The sequence below is a fragment of the Ovis aries genome, chromosome 17 (assembly GCF_016772045.2).
Source record: "Ovis aries strain OAR_USU_Benz2616 breed Rambouillet chromosome 17, ARS-UI_Ramb_v3.0, whole genome shotgun sequence".
In the NCBI taxonomy this organism is placed as follows: domain Eukaryota; kingdom Metazoa; phylum Chordata; class Mammalia; order Artiodactyla; family Bovidae; genus Ovis; species Ovis aries.
Genome location: NC_056070.1, coordinates 68,223,558 through 68,239,983, shown reverse-complemented (window position 1 = coordinate 68,239,983; position 16,426 = coordinate 68,223,558). Strand labels below are relative to the sequence as shown.

General features: G+C 44.4%; 1 protein-coding gene across 1 annotated transcript; it reads left to right on the top strand.

Annotated features, from left to right (window-relative positions):
• The first annotated feature begins 10,417 nt into the window (after positions 1-10,417).
• On the top strand, positions 10,418-15,456 carry XBP1 (X-box binding protein 1). Its single transcript, XM_004017459.5, is given in 6 exon segments — positions 10,418-10,659; positions 11,739-11,835; positions 12,623-12,751; positions 13,860-13,919; positions 13,922-14,005; positions 14,316-15,456. Coding segments are annotated over 6 exon segments (1,155 nt in total). The 5' UTR covers positions 10,418-10,432; the 3' UTR covers positions 14,874-15,456.
• Positions 15,457-16,426: the final 970 nt, after the last annotated feature.

The following is a 16,426-nucleotide window of genomic DNA, read 5'->3' as shown; positions in this document are numbered from 1 at the left end:
AGTCCCGCTCCTAAGGGTTGCTTACAGTTATACAACGTTAGTCACTTATTATCTCTCTCCTCTTCTAGATTCTGCTCCCACTGAGCAGATAAAGGCAGCACAGCGCTCGGGATGAATGACTGACTCCAAATCAAGGGTTTTCTGGCTGTGGTTCTAATCATAGTGTTGGAAATATCAGTTCATTGCACATGGAACAGAAATAAAAAAAAAAACTATTGAATGCAAATAGTTGAGCACAGGTGAAGGATGGAAATTTTCAGGAGAACCTTAAGTCAGTACAAACTGTTCTCCTCCTTCTTGTCCTGGTCCCTGGAGAAGTAGGGGTACATTTGCTGATCAAGATTAGGAGTGTCCCTTTAGAAAACTGTTTTCAATTTCTGCCCCCCAAATGTTTAAAGTTACACGTAGACAACACACTTCCTGCAAGCCTGAACAAAGTTGATTTTTTAAGACACTGATGAAACACATCAATTGAGAAATTTTATTTTCATCCAAAGCTGTGCCCAGGGTGGCTATCTTCTCTACCCATTTCTCTGTTCTGGAAAATAAAGTCAGATTCAGAGGCCCTTTGACTTGTAAAGTCACCTGGTCACCTGGATGGTGAATCTAAAGGATCCCTGGCATGTGGCTTTGGGATGTCCGAGAACCTGCATTCATTCCTTCTGTGGCAGTGCCTGTTCCTGGTCAGCGCTGCCCTGGGTGGGAGTCTGAGGCTGGCGGGTGGGCACTCCAGTCACCAGCGTTCTGTTATCTAGTGCCGAGGAGGCTGTTTGTGGGCATGAAGAGCTCAAACAGGGGGTTATCTCTGCTGATGTCAGTTTCCTTCAGATTCCAAGACAGGGCCGCCCCGGTGAAGTGAAGGGGCTCAGACTGGACTGCCTTTGCTTCAGAGCCTGGACCTGAATGCAACAAGCTCCTTCCTGTGTTCCAGGCACTCAGGCACTGTTAGGTTGCTTTCATGCACATGCCTGCCTGTCTTTTCTAGTAAAAACAGACAACAACAGGGCTTCCCAGGGGGCCCAGTGGTAAAGAGTTCACCTGCCAGTGCAGGAGATGCAAGTTGGGATCCCTGATCTGAAAAGACCCCACGTGCTGCGGAGCTCATAAGCCCGGGTGTCACAGCTGCTGAGCCTGTGCTCCAGAGCCCGGAGCTGCAACTGCCGAGTCCTTGTGCCACAGTGGGAAGCCCGCACACCACCACTAGAGAATACAGCCCCTGAGATCATTCCGAAACTAGAGGAAAGCCCGCACAGCAATGAAGACTCAGGACAGCCAAAAATAAACAAATAATTTTAAAACAGAAACAGACAACAACAATGAAAAAAAAGCTCTTGAAGAGATCCATGGTGTATTCCTGGTCCCCCAGCAGAGCCAAGCACTGACCCCCACCCTGTGCTGTTCAAGTTTAGCGGTGGGTCCCCCGCCTCTGGCTCCCATGCAGGCACAGACCGTGACAAGGGCTCTTAGGAAACATGTTGTGGGTCCTAAGGATTGCAATAAACTGTATAATTCTGGAACTCTAGGTTGGAAAACACAACTCATTTTCAAACACAAAATGATTCTTTTTAGTACAAAACAACAGGGTCCCCCACTTTTTTTTCTGGCTGCGCCTTGTGACCTGTGAGATCCTAGTTCTCCGACCAGGGATTGAACCCAGGCCCTCTGAAGTGAAAGCTTGGAGCTAACCACTGGACCGCCAGGAAGGTGCCAACAGGGTCCCTTTTTAAAAAACTGGAGATCCCAACCTCTTCCTCCCCAGATCCTGCAGCCTTGCTCAGCTGTTCTGTGCAGAGCAACTCCCACAAGCCCCCCAGGCCCAGGTATGGCATCATCCAGGCTCCACCCCAGAATCTCACTGGAGGTCACAGGTCTGTGTACCGAGGCAATGTTGGCAGTTCTCTGCTGGGAATGTTGACCTAGGTCACCCAGACAGAACCAGTTGTCGGCAGCCTGTGGCCAGGTCCAGCCCACCCCAGGGAAACGTGGGCCTTTTGTCCTCTTGTTGGGGGAGGGCAAAGCTGGGGAAAAGTCACCCGGTGTCCATCCCAATGATGCTTCTCCTACATGTCATCCATCACTATGGTCCACCTTCATGGGCACTTTTCTGCATATAATCAGTGATCAAATTTTATATTCAGACATATTTTAAAGACTTGGACCCACCATTGCTCTACTTGGCCTTCTGGGACCTGTCAAAACTCCTGGCTACCAGATATGAAAAGACAGAAGGAAGGATGAGAATTGTGGGAAGCTAGGAAGAGTGTGGAATGACACATGGTATGAAGGTGGATGACCCTTGGTGAGAGTAATACCTAACATGAATTGTGATACTTTCTCTGCGTCACGAGCTGTGTTTAACATATTATCTTGGTTGACGCTTAATTCTCATTTCCCTAACAGGGAAATTGAAGCTCAGAGAGGTCAAGTAACTTGTCCAACGTTACCTAACTAGTATGTGTTAGAGCTGAAAACCTGCCCGATGTCCATTTGTCTATGTTGCTAGCCCAGGCCTCCAGCCCTCAGGTTGCAAGGACTGTCCTTACAGGGTCTGGAAATGGAAGATGTACGGTCTCTGTTCTAGTATTCTCGAAGGCAATCGTAATTCTCATCCTCCACTTCCAAAGCTTTTCTCTTTTCGTATTTCCTTTATTCACCAAACCAGAGTTTGGTCTATATTCTACCCAGCTGATTCTTGGAGCTGCATAAATCCTGGATATTTTCATGAAAAAAAGTTTATGAGAGAACAGAAAATGTACAGCTCGCTGTCTTTCCCCACAGGAATATTAGATGTACAGAGTCAGCTATAAATAAAAGACAGGAGGTTTTTTTTTTTTTTAATATTGAAAGTCCCTGGGCCATTCTCAAGAAATCTTGTCTCCTATGAGCTGGGTCAGGATAAAACTCACAGCATCACCTAAAGGCAAGGCCATCTCACCAAAGAGGGAGGGATTCAGTTGCTATTATTTTAGAGTCAGAGCCTCACGGTATGTATGTGTCTGGGAAGGCTGAGTTTAGTTGAATCCAGCACTGCAGATAAATATCACTAACTGAAATTACTCATGAAACATTTTACAAAAACAGATATACCATATGAAAGCTAAGCAATCAAAACCAAGGCAGGATCCTAGAACAGAAAACAGAAAGTAAGGGAGAAACTGTTGAAATCCAAATAAGGTCTAGAGTTTAGTTAATAGCACCGTGTCAGTATTGGTTTCTGAATTTTGACAAATGTAACAATGGGAGTGTAGGCTGAACACATTGTATGTATACCCTCAGTAGTGTCCAGCTCTTTGTAACCTCATGGACTGTAGCCTGCCAGACTCCTTTGTCCATAGAATTTTTCAGGTAAGAATACAGGAGTGGGTTGCCATTTCCTACTCCAGGGGCTCTTCCCAACCCAGGGATTGAACCCGCATCTCTTGTGTCTCCTGTTTTGGAGGAGGATTCTTTTTCACTCTGCCACCTAAAAAGGCTGATAACATTACGGGAAACTAGAACTGTTTGTGTAGGGGAGTGGGGTGGGAGGGTGGCATAAGCGAATTCTATTGGCCTTGTAACTTTTCTGTCGATCTAAAATTATACCCAAAAAAAGTCTATTAAAAAAAAATTTCGCAACCAGCACATTGATATTTATTTTCTTAGGACTAATGAAGGGCACCTGCCCCACTGAAACTTCTTTCAAGTAAGATAAAACTTGCTCCTCCTACTGCCTTTGAACCTTGGTGTCAATAAAGGTACTGACAATGGCGAGTCTGTACTTTCTTCAAAAAATACAAAAACAAACGTTGAGCCATTTACTGCTCTGGGTCAATGCCAACTGTAAAAGAGAGCCATGTAATATCTTTTCCCTTTTCAAACAAAACTTTTCCTTTTGTTACTGTCTGCGCCCTTTCAGGCTCTGTTTAATTTACTGAGCAAATGAACGGCAGCGTTTTGCAGAAGCCGAAGGAGTATTGAATTTCTTAGAGGCCTAATACACACAAATGAACTTCAGGAAGTGTTGCAACTCTTCTCCAGAAAGGGGTGGGCAGCCCGCAGGATTGAAGGAAGCGTCCGCCAGCACCACCAGGAGGACTTCCTGCCCACATGTTGGTGTCCTGTTACTCAAATGGTTCAAAAATGTCTGCCTTTAAACACATACTCATGAAATTAAAAGCATTAGAATCACTAGTCCTAGCAAACCAAACGACTTCATCCATTTCTCATGGGTAATGAATCCCTGCGCTTTCAGGTCAGTTTCTTAGCTGTGACAAATGGACCACAGTCATGTAAAAGGACAATATTAGGGGGAAGGGGAACTGGAAGAGGAGTGTACATAGCACTTTCTGACTAAAATACAAGTTTGATTCCATTAAGGAAACAAAAATAGTATATATAGACTTTGGCTTTTCACTCTTTCCCTTATCATTTCAGAATTTTTCATTTCTCTTTGTGAGACCATAAAAAGTTGTCTTACAATTTTTTGCTCTCCTTTACCATCCAATTGGTGTTTATAACAATAAGCCATGTAGCACTTTTCTGCTAGAATCTGTCTCTTGACTACAGCATGAGTGCCTATAAAGTAAGATACGAAGCAAAGGCATAGGACACAGGCATCTTTAACAGTGAGTGTCAAAATCATGGCATCAAGGAGCCAGGATTCCTGAAATCTATTCCCATTATTGTCCTGGATCATTTTAATATCTGTTTTGTCAATGAATAGGGAGATTACAAAGATGAGTCAGATGTAGTCCCCGCCTTCAAGGAGCTTACAGTTTAACATGGAGATCTAGGTAGGTAGGCAGTACTGCCGATGATCGTAGGCAGTGTTGCTGGAAGTCTATGCAGGTGCACAGTGGGGTGATTTTTGACACAAGTTTAGAGCAGTGGATCTTAATGGTGGGCAGGGGGGAGGTCTCAGCTCCCAGGGGCACTGATCACGTCCAGAGACAATTTTGGTTGTTCTAATGGGCAAGAGTGGGGGTGGGGTGCTACTGGCCTCTAGTGAATAGAGACCCGGAATGCTGGTAAGATTTCACAATGCACAGGACAGCGCGTCACCCACAGCAAAGGGTTGTTCAGCCCCAAATTAATGAATGATGAGGCTGGGAAAACATGGTTTAAACAGAGAGAGGAAAGGGACATTCCAGAAGAATGATGAGACTGAAGTATGGGACAGACAGATAAGCTGGAAAAGTGTAGCTTTAAGATGATCATTTTGCCTCTTAGAACTTACAGGGTTTTTTTCTTTTTTTTTTTTTTTCTGGCCACAAAATAGTGATGCTATAATGCTAAGTGACTCATCTCTTTTCCTGGTATTGGAAAGGAACGGATAAAAACTTTGTCTCAGGGATCCACCTACTTCCTGTCACTCTACTTCAGCATGCTTCTTCCTCAGCAGTACTAGCAGCCCACTCACAAGCACAACAAAGACAGTGTTTGGAAAATCTGACTTAGGGCAGCGTGTAAGCGCGTGCCTGTAAAAGAGAGGATTGTGTTGTAGGGCAGATAATAAAAACCCAGCCACCATGATAATTCTACTTGTCACACGTAACTTGGGATCTGTAAGCGGGCAGTCTAGAACTAGGTCAGGGCTAGATGACCACTCTGACGGCATCAGGAGCCCAGACTCCTTCTGTCTTTACTCTCTGACATCCTTAGTTTGTGGCTTCCTCCCTCATGTTTGCAGGGTGGCTAATGAACTGTCTCAATCTTTCCACTGCTATCAGCATCGCAGACAAGCAGCATTGCCTGGGGGAAAGGGGCAACAGTCAAAAGGTGTAAGGCCTCCCAGCAGAGTCTTCATTTAACAAGCTTTCCCGGAATCCTCTCTGCCTACTACTTCCACTTATACACTGGCCTGAACTTCATTCCACATCTACTCAGAGTTTCCAGGGAGTTGGGAAGCCGAATGTTTTCAGTTAGGCAACCTGTACAAAACTAGTTATTATTAGTTTTAATAAGGAAGAAAAACAGAATAGATGCTGCGTAAATAACTAGGAATATTGCCTTAGTGCCTTAAAAGGAGCACATTCTAGGCTTTAGTAATGAGTCCAAGACAGACCAGCTTTGTCTTGAATTCCGCTTTCAAGAAAACGGTATTATGTAGCAATCTGCCAGAGTAATTTAAAAGATGTTCTGTCTTTTAAAGCATATTGCAGACAACCTAACAGCTTAATAACCATTTAAAAATATATTTATTGAATGTCTAATGTGTACTCAGCACTATACTAAACACAAAGAAGTGTAACACATGCTTCTGTTTCTAATGAGCTTTTTGAAATCCGGTTGGAAAAACATAACAATGTGTACACAAATGGAAAGCCAGGTAACAATGAAAGAGTTAAATAACAGTCTGTACTAGCAGTCTAAGAAAGCCTTGTGGGACTTCCCTGGTGGTTAGGGTTAGTCAGTTGAAGAATCCACCTAGGAATGCAGGGGACACGGGTTTAATCCCTGGCCCAAAAAGACCCCACATGCCACTGGGGCAACTAAGCTTAGGCACCACAGCTACTGAGCCCATCTGCCCTAACGCTCGTGTTCCAACACAAGAGGAGCCACCACAATGAGAGGCCCAGACACTGAGACCAGCGCACAGCCAACGAAGGCCCAGCGCAGTCAGGAATAAAGCTTTTTTTTTTTTAAAAAGGAAATCACTGTAGTAACAATTAAAAGAATCATCTATGGATTCTAGAACTGTGAGTGAAAATCTAATGAGGAACAGGATAGCTAGAAATCTTAAAATATCTTTCTATAAGTATCTTTCTTATTAAGTACCAGGACTAATTAACTTCAGCGGGTACTATGGTAACCAACTGGTAAGAATTAACATCACTAGTTATGGGACAAATGGTCATCTTGTGCCTCCTGATAAGATGCACTGAGAACACAGCATCACTCTGTGTATTCCTGCCCATTCTACTTTCCTTACAGGATTTATCTCAACGCAACATAGTTTTATGCTTAAAAGTCTATTGTTGATTACCTAATAAGGCTACCTGGGACAAAAAATACATATAAGTATTTTAAAGCTTTTTTCAAACCATAAAAAATTATTCTGCATGGAGCTATTGTAACAATTTAAATTATGACAAATTTTATAAACCTTATCAAAACAACATATTCCAAATTTTGGTAATTATTAAACAGAATAAAATACATTGGAAATGTATCTTTCCATCATGTATCAGTGGATTAATAGTACTTATTGCTAGAGTGAGGCAGGATTCAGCATTAACTTTATTCCTTTTTTTTTTTTTTTCATTAAAAGAGTGCCCCCAAACTTTGTTTGTATGCCTAAATGGATAGGTAAGGAAGGCATATCTGGTTATAACAATGCCCTTCAATTGTCTGAACATCTTTCGAGTTAGAAGCCAATGATAATGATTTATCATTAAAAATTATGGTATTGAAGTCTCTGCTGACAACTCACTTTTGTCTATAACAAAGGAGTAGAACCAACGGAATTGGAAAGCGATTTGATACTCAGTGATGAAAGTCATTTCCTTTTCCAACCTCATCACTAGTAGCTTGATAGGTCTATTTGTTCCGAGCCCCAGAGATTTTTCTACCTCAGGGCAGTACACCTTGGGAAGCTTAAGCATGAGTGTAGAGTGTTACAATGGAGACCGTGAAAAAGAGAGGTGGGAAAAAGAATAAATAGGCAGGAACTTCCCTGGTGGTCCAGTGGCTAAGACTCAGTGCTCCTAATTCAGGGGGCCTGGGTTTGTTCCCTGGTTAGGAAACTGGATCCTACATGATGCAACTAAGAGTTTGCATGCCACAACTATGACTCTAGGATTAGGCTTAAGACCTGATGCAGCCAAATAAATAAAGATTTAAAAAAAAGAATCGATTGCCACCTGTGGTCAGTGGTTCCCGTAGTAGATAGAGCAGTTCTTGAATTTTAGCTTCAGATTGCTTCTGAGTTGTTTTGGTGTAGTTTTTTTTTTTTTTTTTTACATGGACATTTATTTAGACTTAACATTCTAAATTAAGAGGAGAAGGGGATGAAGGAAGATGAGATGGTTGGACAGCATCACCGACTCGATGGACATAAGTTTGAGCAAGCTCCGGGGCTTGCTCAAGGCTGATGATGTTGGTGATGGACAGGGAAGCCTGGCGTGCTGCAGTCCATGGGGTTACAAAGAGTCAGATACGACTGAGCTACTGAACTGAATGTTCTACTCTTTCTTGCATTTCACAAAGACTAAGAACTTTGTAGTTTGTAAATTTTAGAGCTCTTAAAACAAGTGCCTTGTTTTAAAATATTAATGGCATCTGATGCAAGAATTATTAATCTTACAGAAAGGATATAAAACTGTTCAAAGGTTTGGACAAGAGTGTTCATGATTCCATGGACTGCAATCAGCACTGGGTCCAGTGACTGGTTTTGAGTATGATTTAATGTATTTATCAAAAAGATTTTTTTAAAAGGGCCTTGAAAACAAAGCTGGGAGAGTTAGTTTCAACATTCTATTTCTCCCCCACTGACCAAGACTAAAATGCAATCCTCCTTTCCTCCTCTGCCCCAGCTCTTGTACCTTTTCCATATGGTTACTTATTTACACCATGCTGGACTAATAAAATCCTTATGCATTTTAAGTCTAAATGATTTAAATTTCTTTTAGTTGCCTTGAGATTTCTTACACAGTGCCAGACATTCTTTTGGTCTTCACAAATATTAACTTAAAAGTCTTCATGACATTTACATGGCTTTTCTCAGAACCTCTTATGGCTTTTCAAGGTCCTTTAACAGGAACATGTATGTCTCCACCAGAAAGCATTGCAAAGAATTTTCCCCAAATGTTCCAGGGCCAGGAGTGAGTCCTACCCCTGCATGCACTTTAGGACCCAGTTAGCTCAAGGCTGATGAGGTTAAAAGGGAGGCTGGCTGCTTTGTCCTGTTCTCTGATGAGCTCCCATCTCCTTTCCACTCAAAGGAAGCAGCCTGTGCTCAGGACACTCTGAGGTGGGCCAACTCAGTTTAAATAAAGTCACTGATTTTACTCCTCCGGTTTGGAGGAAGAAAATACTAGGAGACTCACAGTCCAGCCCTGGGGATAACCGAAACCATGCCTTAAAGGGGCCTGTATATCGAGAGATTGCATTTTCATTCATTCCTTCTTCCCAACTTGTTTTCTCACCACCAAAAGATAACTGAAAAGCTAGTCTGACTTAATAACACCGAAGAATTACCTGGAAGCATTCTTTCCCTCTTTGCCTATCTTCCAACCACCAGAGATTCACTCACTTCTGGGTCCCTTAAGGGCTTTCTCTGGTGGCTCAGTGGTAAGGAATCCACCTGCCAATGCAGGATATCTAGGTTCCACCCTTAGGTTGGGAAGATCTCCTGAAGGAAATGCCGACCCACTCCAGTTATTCTTGCCTGGGAAATCCCATGGACAGAGGAGCCTGGCAGATTACAGTCCATGGGGTCACAAAAGAGTGGACCAACATCCCTAAGAACCTAAAACAGTGCTAAGCACAGAGGAAGCAACAATGTAAAGAAAGGGTTGCTTCGTGATTCCAAGGAACTTAACATTTTATAATTTTCTTCAAAAACGTGAAAATGCCTGTGAGGGTGTTTCCTCAGGTTTCTCCATTTTAATATTTCTGTGTCTAAACTGGTCCCCAGCTACAATTCAGAGGCCCCTCTTTCACAAGTACCCCACCCCCACTCCCTTTGCGCCATAACAGGCAGGCAGGAGCCCTGAATCTCATCTTTTATACACATTTTTTTTTCTTTTCTTAAATAAATACACGCGCATAGCTGAAAGTTTAGAGAGGCAAAGAGAAACGAAATTACAGGCACTCCCGCCATTCTGAGAGAGCATCACCTATGGTTTATTAAACCTTCTCTATGAGGTAAATCTAGTTTTAAAACGGGCGACTCACTTCCTAAGTACTTATTTCGCGGAATTTCTCTGCAGGCTATTTTTTCCTAACTCAAGGCCCGATTCGCGCTACCCTTTGGATTTTCCACTCAGCTCCGGGCCCGAAGTGGCGCACAAGATACAATTCTCTCAGGCGGGGATAAAAATCTCAGTCAAAATTCCTCATTCTGGAAACCTCACGGTTTCGAATTAAACTCTCCGTCAGCATAGGGGGGGAAATCCATTTATTGAGGAAACTCTGCCTGGTTCTGGACCTTTCCTCAAGAGCCCGGGCCCCACCCACCACCCTGCTCTCAGGGGCCCCGCACCTGCTGTAAGACATCTGCCTGTGGCCCCGGCGCAAAAGGCTCGGGCGCCCCCTGCGCACGACCGCGGTGGCCACGCTGGACGCCCTGGCCCCGCCCCCTCCGGATCCGCAGGGCCAATGGGCGCAGAGGTAGGCTTGCGTCACGAGGCCCTGGCCAATCGAGAAGGGCCACGATCGTAGAAAGGCTGGGCCCGGCGGGGCCGGCCCACAGGGCAGCGGCGGCGCGCACGGGCGTAGACACGCTCCGGCCATGGTGGTGGTTGCACCCGCGCAGAGCCCGGCCGCCGGGGCCCCTAAAGTACTGCTGCTGTCCGGCCAGCCCGCTGCTGCCGCCGGAGCCCCGGCTGGCCGGGCTCTGCCGGTCATGGTGCCGGGCCAGCAAGGAGCCAGCCCGGAGGGGGCGAGCGGGGGTCCGCCCCAGGCGCGCAAGCGACAGCGCCTCACGCACCTGAGCCCCGAAGAGAAGGCGCTGCGGAGGTGGGCGAGGGTCGCGGCTTTGGGGGCCGAAATCGAAGGCGGGACAGGGGCCTGGGGCCGCGCTGACCGCCTGCAGCGTTCGGGCGCCGGTGTCTGGCCGGTCCGGTGCCAGCGTGGCGCGGCGCAGGGCGGGGCGGGGCAGGGCAGGAAGTCTGGACAGGCCGATCCATTGCGCTAGGTGGAGTCCAGGGCAGCGCAGGCCTTTTTTTTTTTTTTTTTTTTTTTAATTTCTTTCGTTTCTGTCTCGTTAGAGATGACCAGAGCAGGGTACGCTGGCACCTGGGTTCCAGGCCCTCTAGCTGTGTGACCACAGACAGACCCCTGGGTTCAGCTTTTCTGAACTTGGGCTGTGACGTGGAGCCATGGGTTTACCTACCATTTTGGAGGCTCACGGAGCTGAAATGCCAGCTGTTGAAGGGGCTGTAAGCACTATGAGGCTCCTCAGTCAGTCTCTGCGTCCCTAAAAGTGGTTTATCTACTTCCCGAGGTCGCTGGGGCGGTGGAGAAATGCCTAGTACTTAGTCCTTCGTAAATGTTAATTCTTTTATGATCAGTGTACTTTTTGTGATTTATGAAGTGCCCCTCTGGAGCAGACATGGGCCTAGGCTTTCAGCACCAGGAGGAAAGTCGCATCAGCCTCTCTGTCTTTGGAGTTAGGTGGTGGTTACGTTATCTGCTGCAGTAGCGCGATTGCAGGCTTCGCTAGGTTTAATCAGTGCTGGTTGGATCCTTTTTGAGGGGACTGTAGTCAGGAAGCAACGGGAAACAGAAAGGGGAGGAGAAAATATCTTATGATGCAAAATGAATAATATTTGTGTCCAGCCTGTGCTGTGGCGGGGATGAGGCTGAGGTGGGTGACGCAATACCGGGGGAGGATGAGTAGGTCTGCTAGCTAGATCCACAGAAGGCTGATTTTCTTTTTTTTTTTTTTGGTTTTGTTTTATTGAGGGGAGGAGCCTGAAGTGTATTTTACCATTACTCTATACTGTAAATTAAAGTGAAAGTACCAGCTGGCCAAGTTTTCAAATATAAATAAGGTTTGAGATGATTTAGTGTGGTATGTCTCTTTCTGTTCTCAGGAAACTGAAAAACAGGGTAGCGGCTCAGACTGCCAGAGACCGAAAGAAAGCTCGAATGAGTGAGCTGGAGCAGCAAGTGGTAGATTTGGAAGAAGAGGTAAACATACTTAAGGCCAAACACTTTATCTTACATCCATTATGTAGCTTTCCCTGGTGAATGGTTGTTTCATCTCCTTTAGAATACAATTAGATGTATTGTTAAAAGTTAAGCGAATCTAAGTTAGGGTAGATAGGTAGTTAAGTGGTGAAGCTTGATGAAAACAGAAGTGATTGACCCTCTGGTATTTGGTGCTAGATCAATCTAAATCGATTGTTGGTGAATTGCAGCATTAGAACAATGTTTTATCAGTTAGTACTAAGAAATTAGTAAAAGCTGGTAGGAAATCATTGCTTAAATTTTCCTGATTTAGTCCACCAACGGTTCCCTTCCCTTTCTTGGGCCCACTTGTTACCTAAACTTAAATTGTTGCCGGTTATACATCTTGAATACAGAAAGAGTATTTGTGTTGTTCTTTTTTTTTAAACGTGTTAATTTTACAGCTCACCACTACCACTTTTATTATTACCTGCCAGTTCAAGATAGGATTTTTTTAAACCATCACATCTAAATTAAAGCCACTAGTCACTCTTTGCTGAGGTCTCTATTAATAGTTAGGGGCATTTTGTTATATGTGACCCTCATGTAATGGCACTTCTTAAATAACTTATTTTTTATATTTATGACCTTGCCTTCTAATACGTATTATGAACAACTGTGTGAGCATAGAGTTTTCCAAAAGATCCAGGAGAAGGAGAGAAAACCTGCTGTAGTGAAACTCTGTCAGGTGTGTTCTTAGAGTGAAAGAATGAGATGTTTTAATAGCCTCTTCTGAACTTTCTTCCAGAACCAAAAACTTTTGTTAGAAAATCAGCTTTTACGAGAGAAAACTCATGGCCTTGTAGTTGAGAATCAGGAGTTAAGACAGCGGTTGGGGATGGATGCCCTAGTGACTGAAGAGGAAGCAGAGACCAAGGTGAGTTATGTCCTTTATTTGGTGCCATATGTAAGAACTGGTTTTAAGTGACATGATCTCTTTCTTTAAGGATATTCATTTTTCAAGGGTGTAGTGAATAGTACTAAGTCCTAATAACTGGAATAAGTTACACGACTCTCTAAGAGCAAGTACTAACAAATGCTGGTAGCTGACGTGTCTGCAATGCCAACATTGAGGAGAACCAGGATAAGAGTGGCAGTCAAACCTGACTTTGAATGCTACTAAAATTAAAATAGCTCTTTGATGAATATGAATAAGAGAAGGGATTTATTGTGATAGACACACCTTTCTGATGGAAGTGTGATATGTGGGTTTTAATTTATGAATCATGGCAAATCCAGTGATAACAGATAAGTGGTCTAAGGTTGACTGGCAGTTCTGCTCTAAAAGTAATGTTCAGAACAAACTTTAAAAATAATAACATGGGTTGGACCCCTGGGTTGGGAAGATTCCCTGGAGCAGGAAATGGCTTTCCACTCCAGTATTCTTGCCTGGAAAATTTCATGGATAGAAGAGCCTGCTGGCTACAGTCCATGCGGTTGTAAAAGGTTGGACACGACTGAGTGTCTGAGTACAGCACTATCCAAAAAGATTCTGGGCCTCAATTCACTACAGAACTTTATTACTAGGGATGTTACTCTTATTGAGAATATAAATAAGATAATAAAGAATAACAGTCCTCCCTGAATCTTAGCTTGGGAAAGAAAAACATTTCATTGTACAGAAAATAAAAAAGAAGTTAGCCTTACCTCCCTTTTCTTTTCCTCAAGGAAGACTCAAAAAAATGGAAACAACAGATGTGTAAGGGAAAGATTTCAGCTCTAAAAAATACTTTTCTAGGGACTTCCCTGGTGGTCCAGTGGCCAAGACTCTGTGCTCCCAATGCAGGGGCCCAGGTTTGATCCTGGTCAAGGAACTGGATCCCACATGCTTTCAACTCAGACCTGGCACAGCCAAAATAAATGAATTTTTTTCTTAAAAGTTTTTTTAGCTTTCTTAAAAGTTGAGAATCAGGGCCTCCTGGGAAGCATTTCCCTGGGGGACACCCAGCTGCTGGAGCTGTTCACTGACTGACCTTTCCTTCCAGGGGAATGGAGTGGGGCCGGTGGCCGGGTCTGCTGAGTCCGCAGCACTCAGACTACGTGCACCTCTGCAGCAGGTGCAGGCCCAGTTGTCACCCCTCCAGAACATCTCCCCATGGACTCTGATGGTGTTGACTCTTCAGACTCTGAGGTAGGGCTTACTCAGATTTTACTAAAGAGCTGTTTACTTGGTTCCGTCTGTGTGATGCCTGACACCCCTAACCAGACAGATGAGGGCAGTGCAGTTTTGGTTGCGTTGGGGCTGAACATTGACTACCTTCCTGTTTCCAGGTGGTCTAGGACATGCAGTGAAGGGTACATGAGTGGGTCTGGTGGGTCTGGTGGGTCCCAGAGATCATCCTGTAGCGTAAGGATTAGTTTACATTATGGGACCTAGCACTAAGGTCAGTTCTCAGTGTACTCTTTAACAGTTGAATGCCATTTAATTTTTCCTTTTCTAGTCTGATATCCTGTTGGGCATTCTGTTCAACTTGGACCCAGTCATGTTCCTCAGATGTCCTTCCCCAGAGTCTGCCAGCCTGGAGCAGCTCCCAGAAGTGGACCCAGAAGGACCCAGTTCCTTACCAGCCTCCGCTTCTCCATCCCTGGGGACGTCATCAGCCAAGCTGGAAGCCATTAATGAACTGATTCGTTTTGACCACGTATATACAAAGCCCCTAGTCTTAGAGATGCCCTCTGAGACAGAGAGCGAAGCCAGTGTGGTAGTGAAAATTGAGGAAGCACCTTTCAGCCCCTCAGAGAAAGATCACCCTGCATTCACTGTCTCAGTGAAGGAAGAACTTGTAGAAGATGACTTCATTCCAGAGCTGGGTATCTCAGATCTGCTTTCAACCAGCAACTGCCTGAAGCCATCTTCCTGCCTGCTGGATGCTTACAGTGACTGTAGCTATGAGGGTTCTCCTTCTCCCTTGAGCGACATGTCCTCCCTGCTTGATGCAGACCATTCTTGGGAGGACCCTTTTGCCAGTGAACTCTTTCCCCAGCTGATTAGTGTCTAAGGAGTGATCCAGTACTGATGCTCTTTTCTTGACTGTGACACTGCCTGGAGGACAGCACAAAGGCCTGTGCTTCATCCAAAAAGCCAAAGTAGAGGGGTGTGGTCCTAGAGAATTCCTCTAAAGTATTTGTTCAAGCCTCCTAGGTCACCCCAAGTATTATCTTTTGACCTTTATGGTCCAGGGTACGTAGATACATGATTATGATCCAGAATTACAGCTTCTGAGGGTGTACCTTTATCTTAAGGACGGTGGTTCGCCCTGAGGTACTTACACAAGGGTCACGCGATAAGTGTTTCAGACATGGAGGTAACGAATGGTCCTTTATCAGTTTCTCTTTTCCCTTCTCAGCATCCCAGGCTTGCCTGATTTTAGGTCCTTTAGTTGGCTTCTGCAAGCAGAACACCTACCTGAGGGGGCTCCTTTTCCCTCATGTACAGTTCAAGTAAAGATCAGGAATCTTTTGTAAAATTACAGAAAACTACTGTGTAAATGCTTGATGAAATCTTTCCATGCTGGTGTAACTTTTGGAAGGTGCTTTCTCCATTTATTTAAAACTACCTGTGCAATTAAAAAGTACAATGCAGTGTCTTTGTTCTTGGAATGTTTCTTGAACTTTTCAGGTCTTATTGTTCTTTCCAGGTGTTTCACTGCCATGGTAGTGATTTATCCAACTTCACTGAGCCACTTTTTACAGTAAAGGAAGGCCTTTCCCCCTCTTACCGCTTCAGTTCCTGGCTGCCCTAAGTAATACACTCTGACCAGTAACTATACTTGAGACAGTTTCTTCAGCCTAACTGACCAATATTACAGCTAATAAATGGTAGAGCTAGAACACTCAACAACTGTTTTGCCATAGCATCTTGTTACAGAAGGTCATGCTATTAAGTATCAATACGGCTACTGATAGTACAGGATTAAGAGCATTTTTTAAGACTCAGACTCCCTGAGTTCAACTCTGCCACCCATTTAGCTGGGTGATCTTGGGCATAAAATACCACTTATTTCCTCATCTCAAAATACCTTATTTGCCCACCCCAAAGGGGTATGATAGTATCTCTAAAGGCTACTAGAGGATTCAAATGATGCATTATAAGCACCTAGTACAGAGCCAGGCACCATCCCAAAAGTTGATGGTTATCTCCTATTCCACTTTGGAAGGGTTTTACTCTCGTAAAGAGTTATATACACTATAGGACATGTTTCACAAAAGAATGAACCTGTTCAAGAAAATATCCTAGAGAAAATATGACCTTCAAATTACAGACTTAATAACCTCATCATGCTGCCTCTTTTCCTCAGGAAACCACTTAAGATGAGTTCCCTAGTTCATAAAAATTATTTCACCCATGCCAGCATTCTATGCTAGTATTTACTGACTGACTACCTCTGGGGAGGTCAGTGAAAGCAGACCAAATAAGATGGGGTTCAAAGAATCCCAAGTGGCAAGGCACAGCAGGCTATGGTTTCAACCAAGTAGATGAATACAAGGGAATGCCTTTGGTGTGACTGGGAGCATGCCCAGAAGCACACTAGTAGGCAAGACGATCGATGGT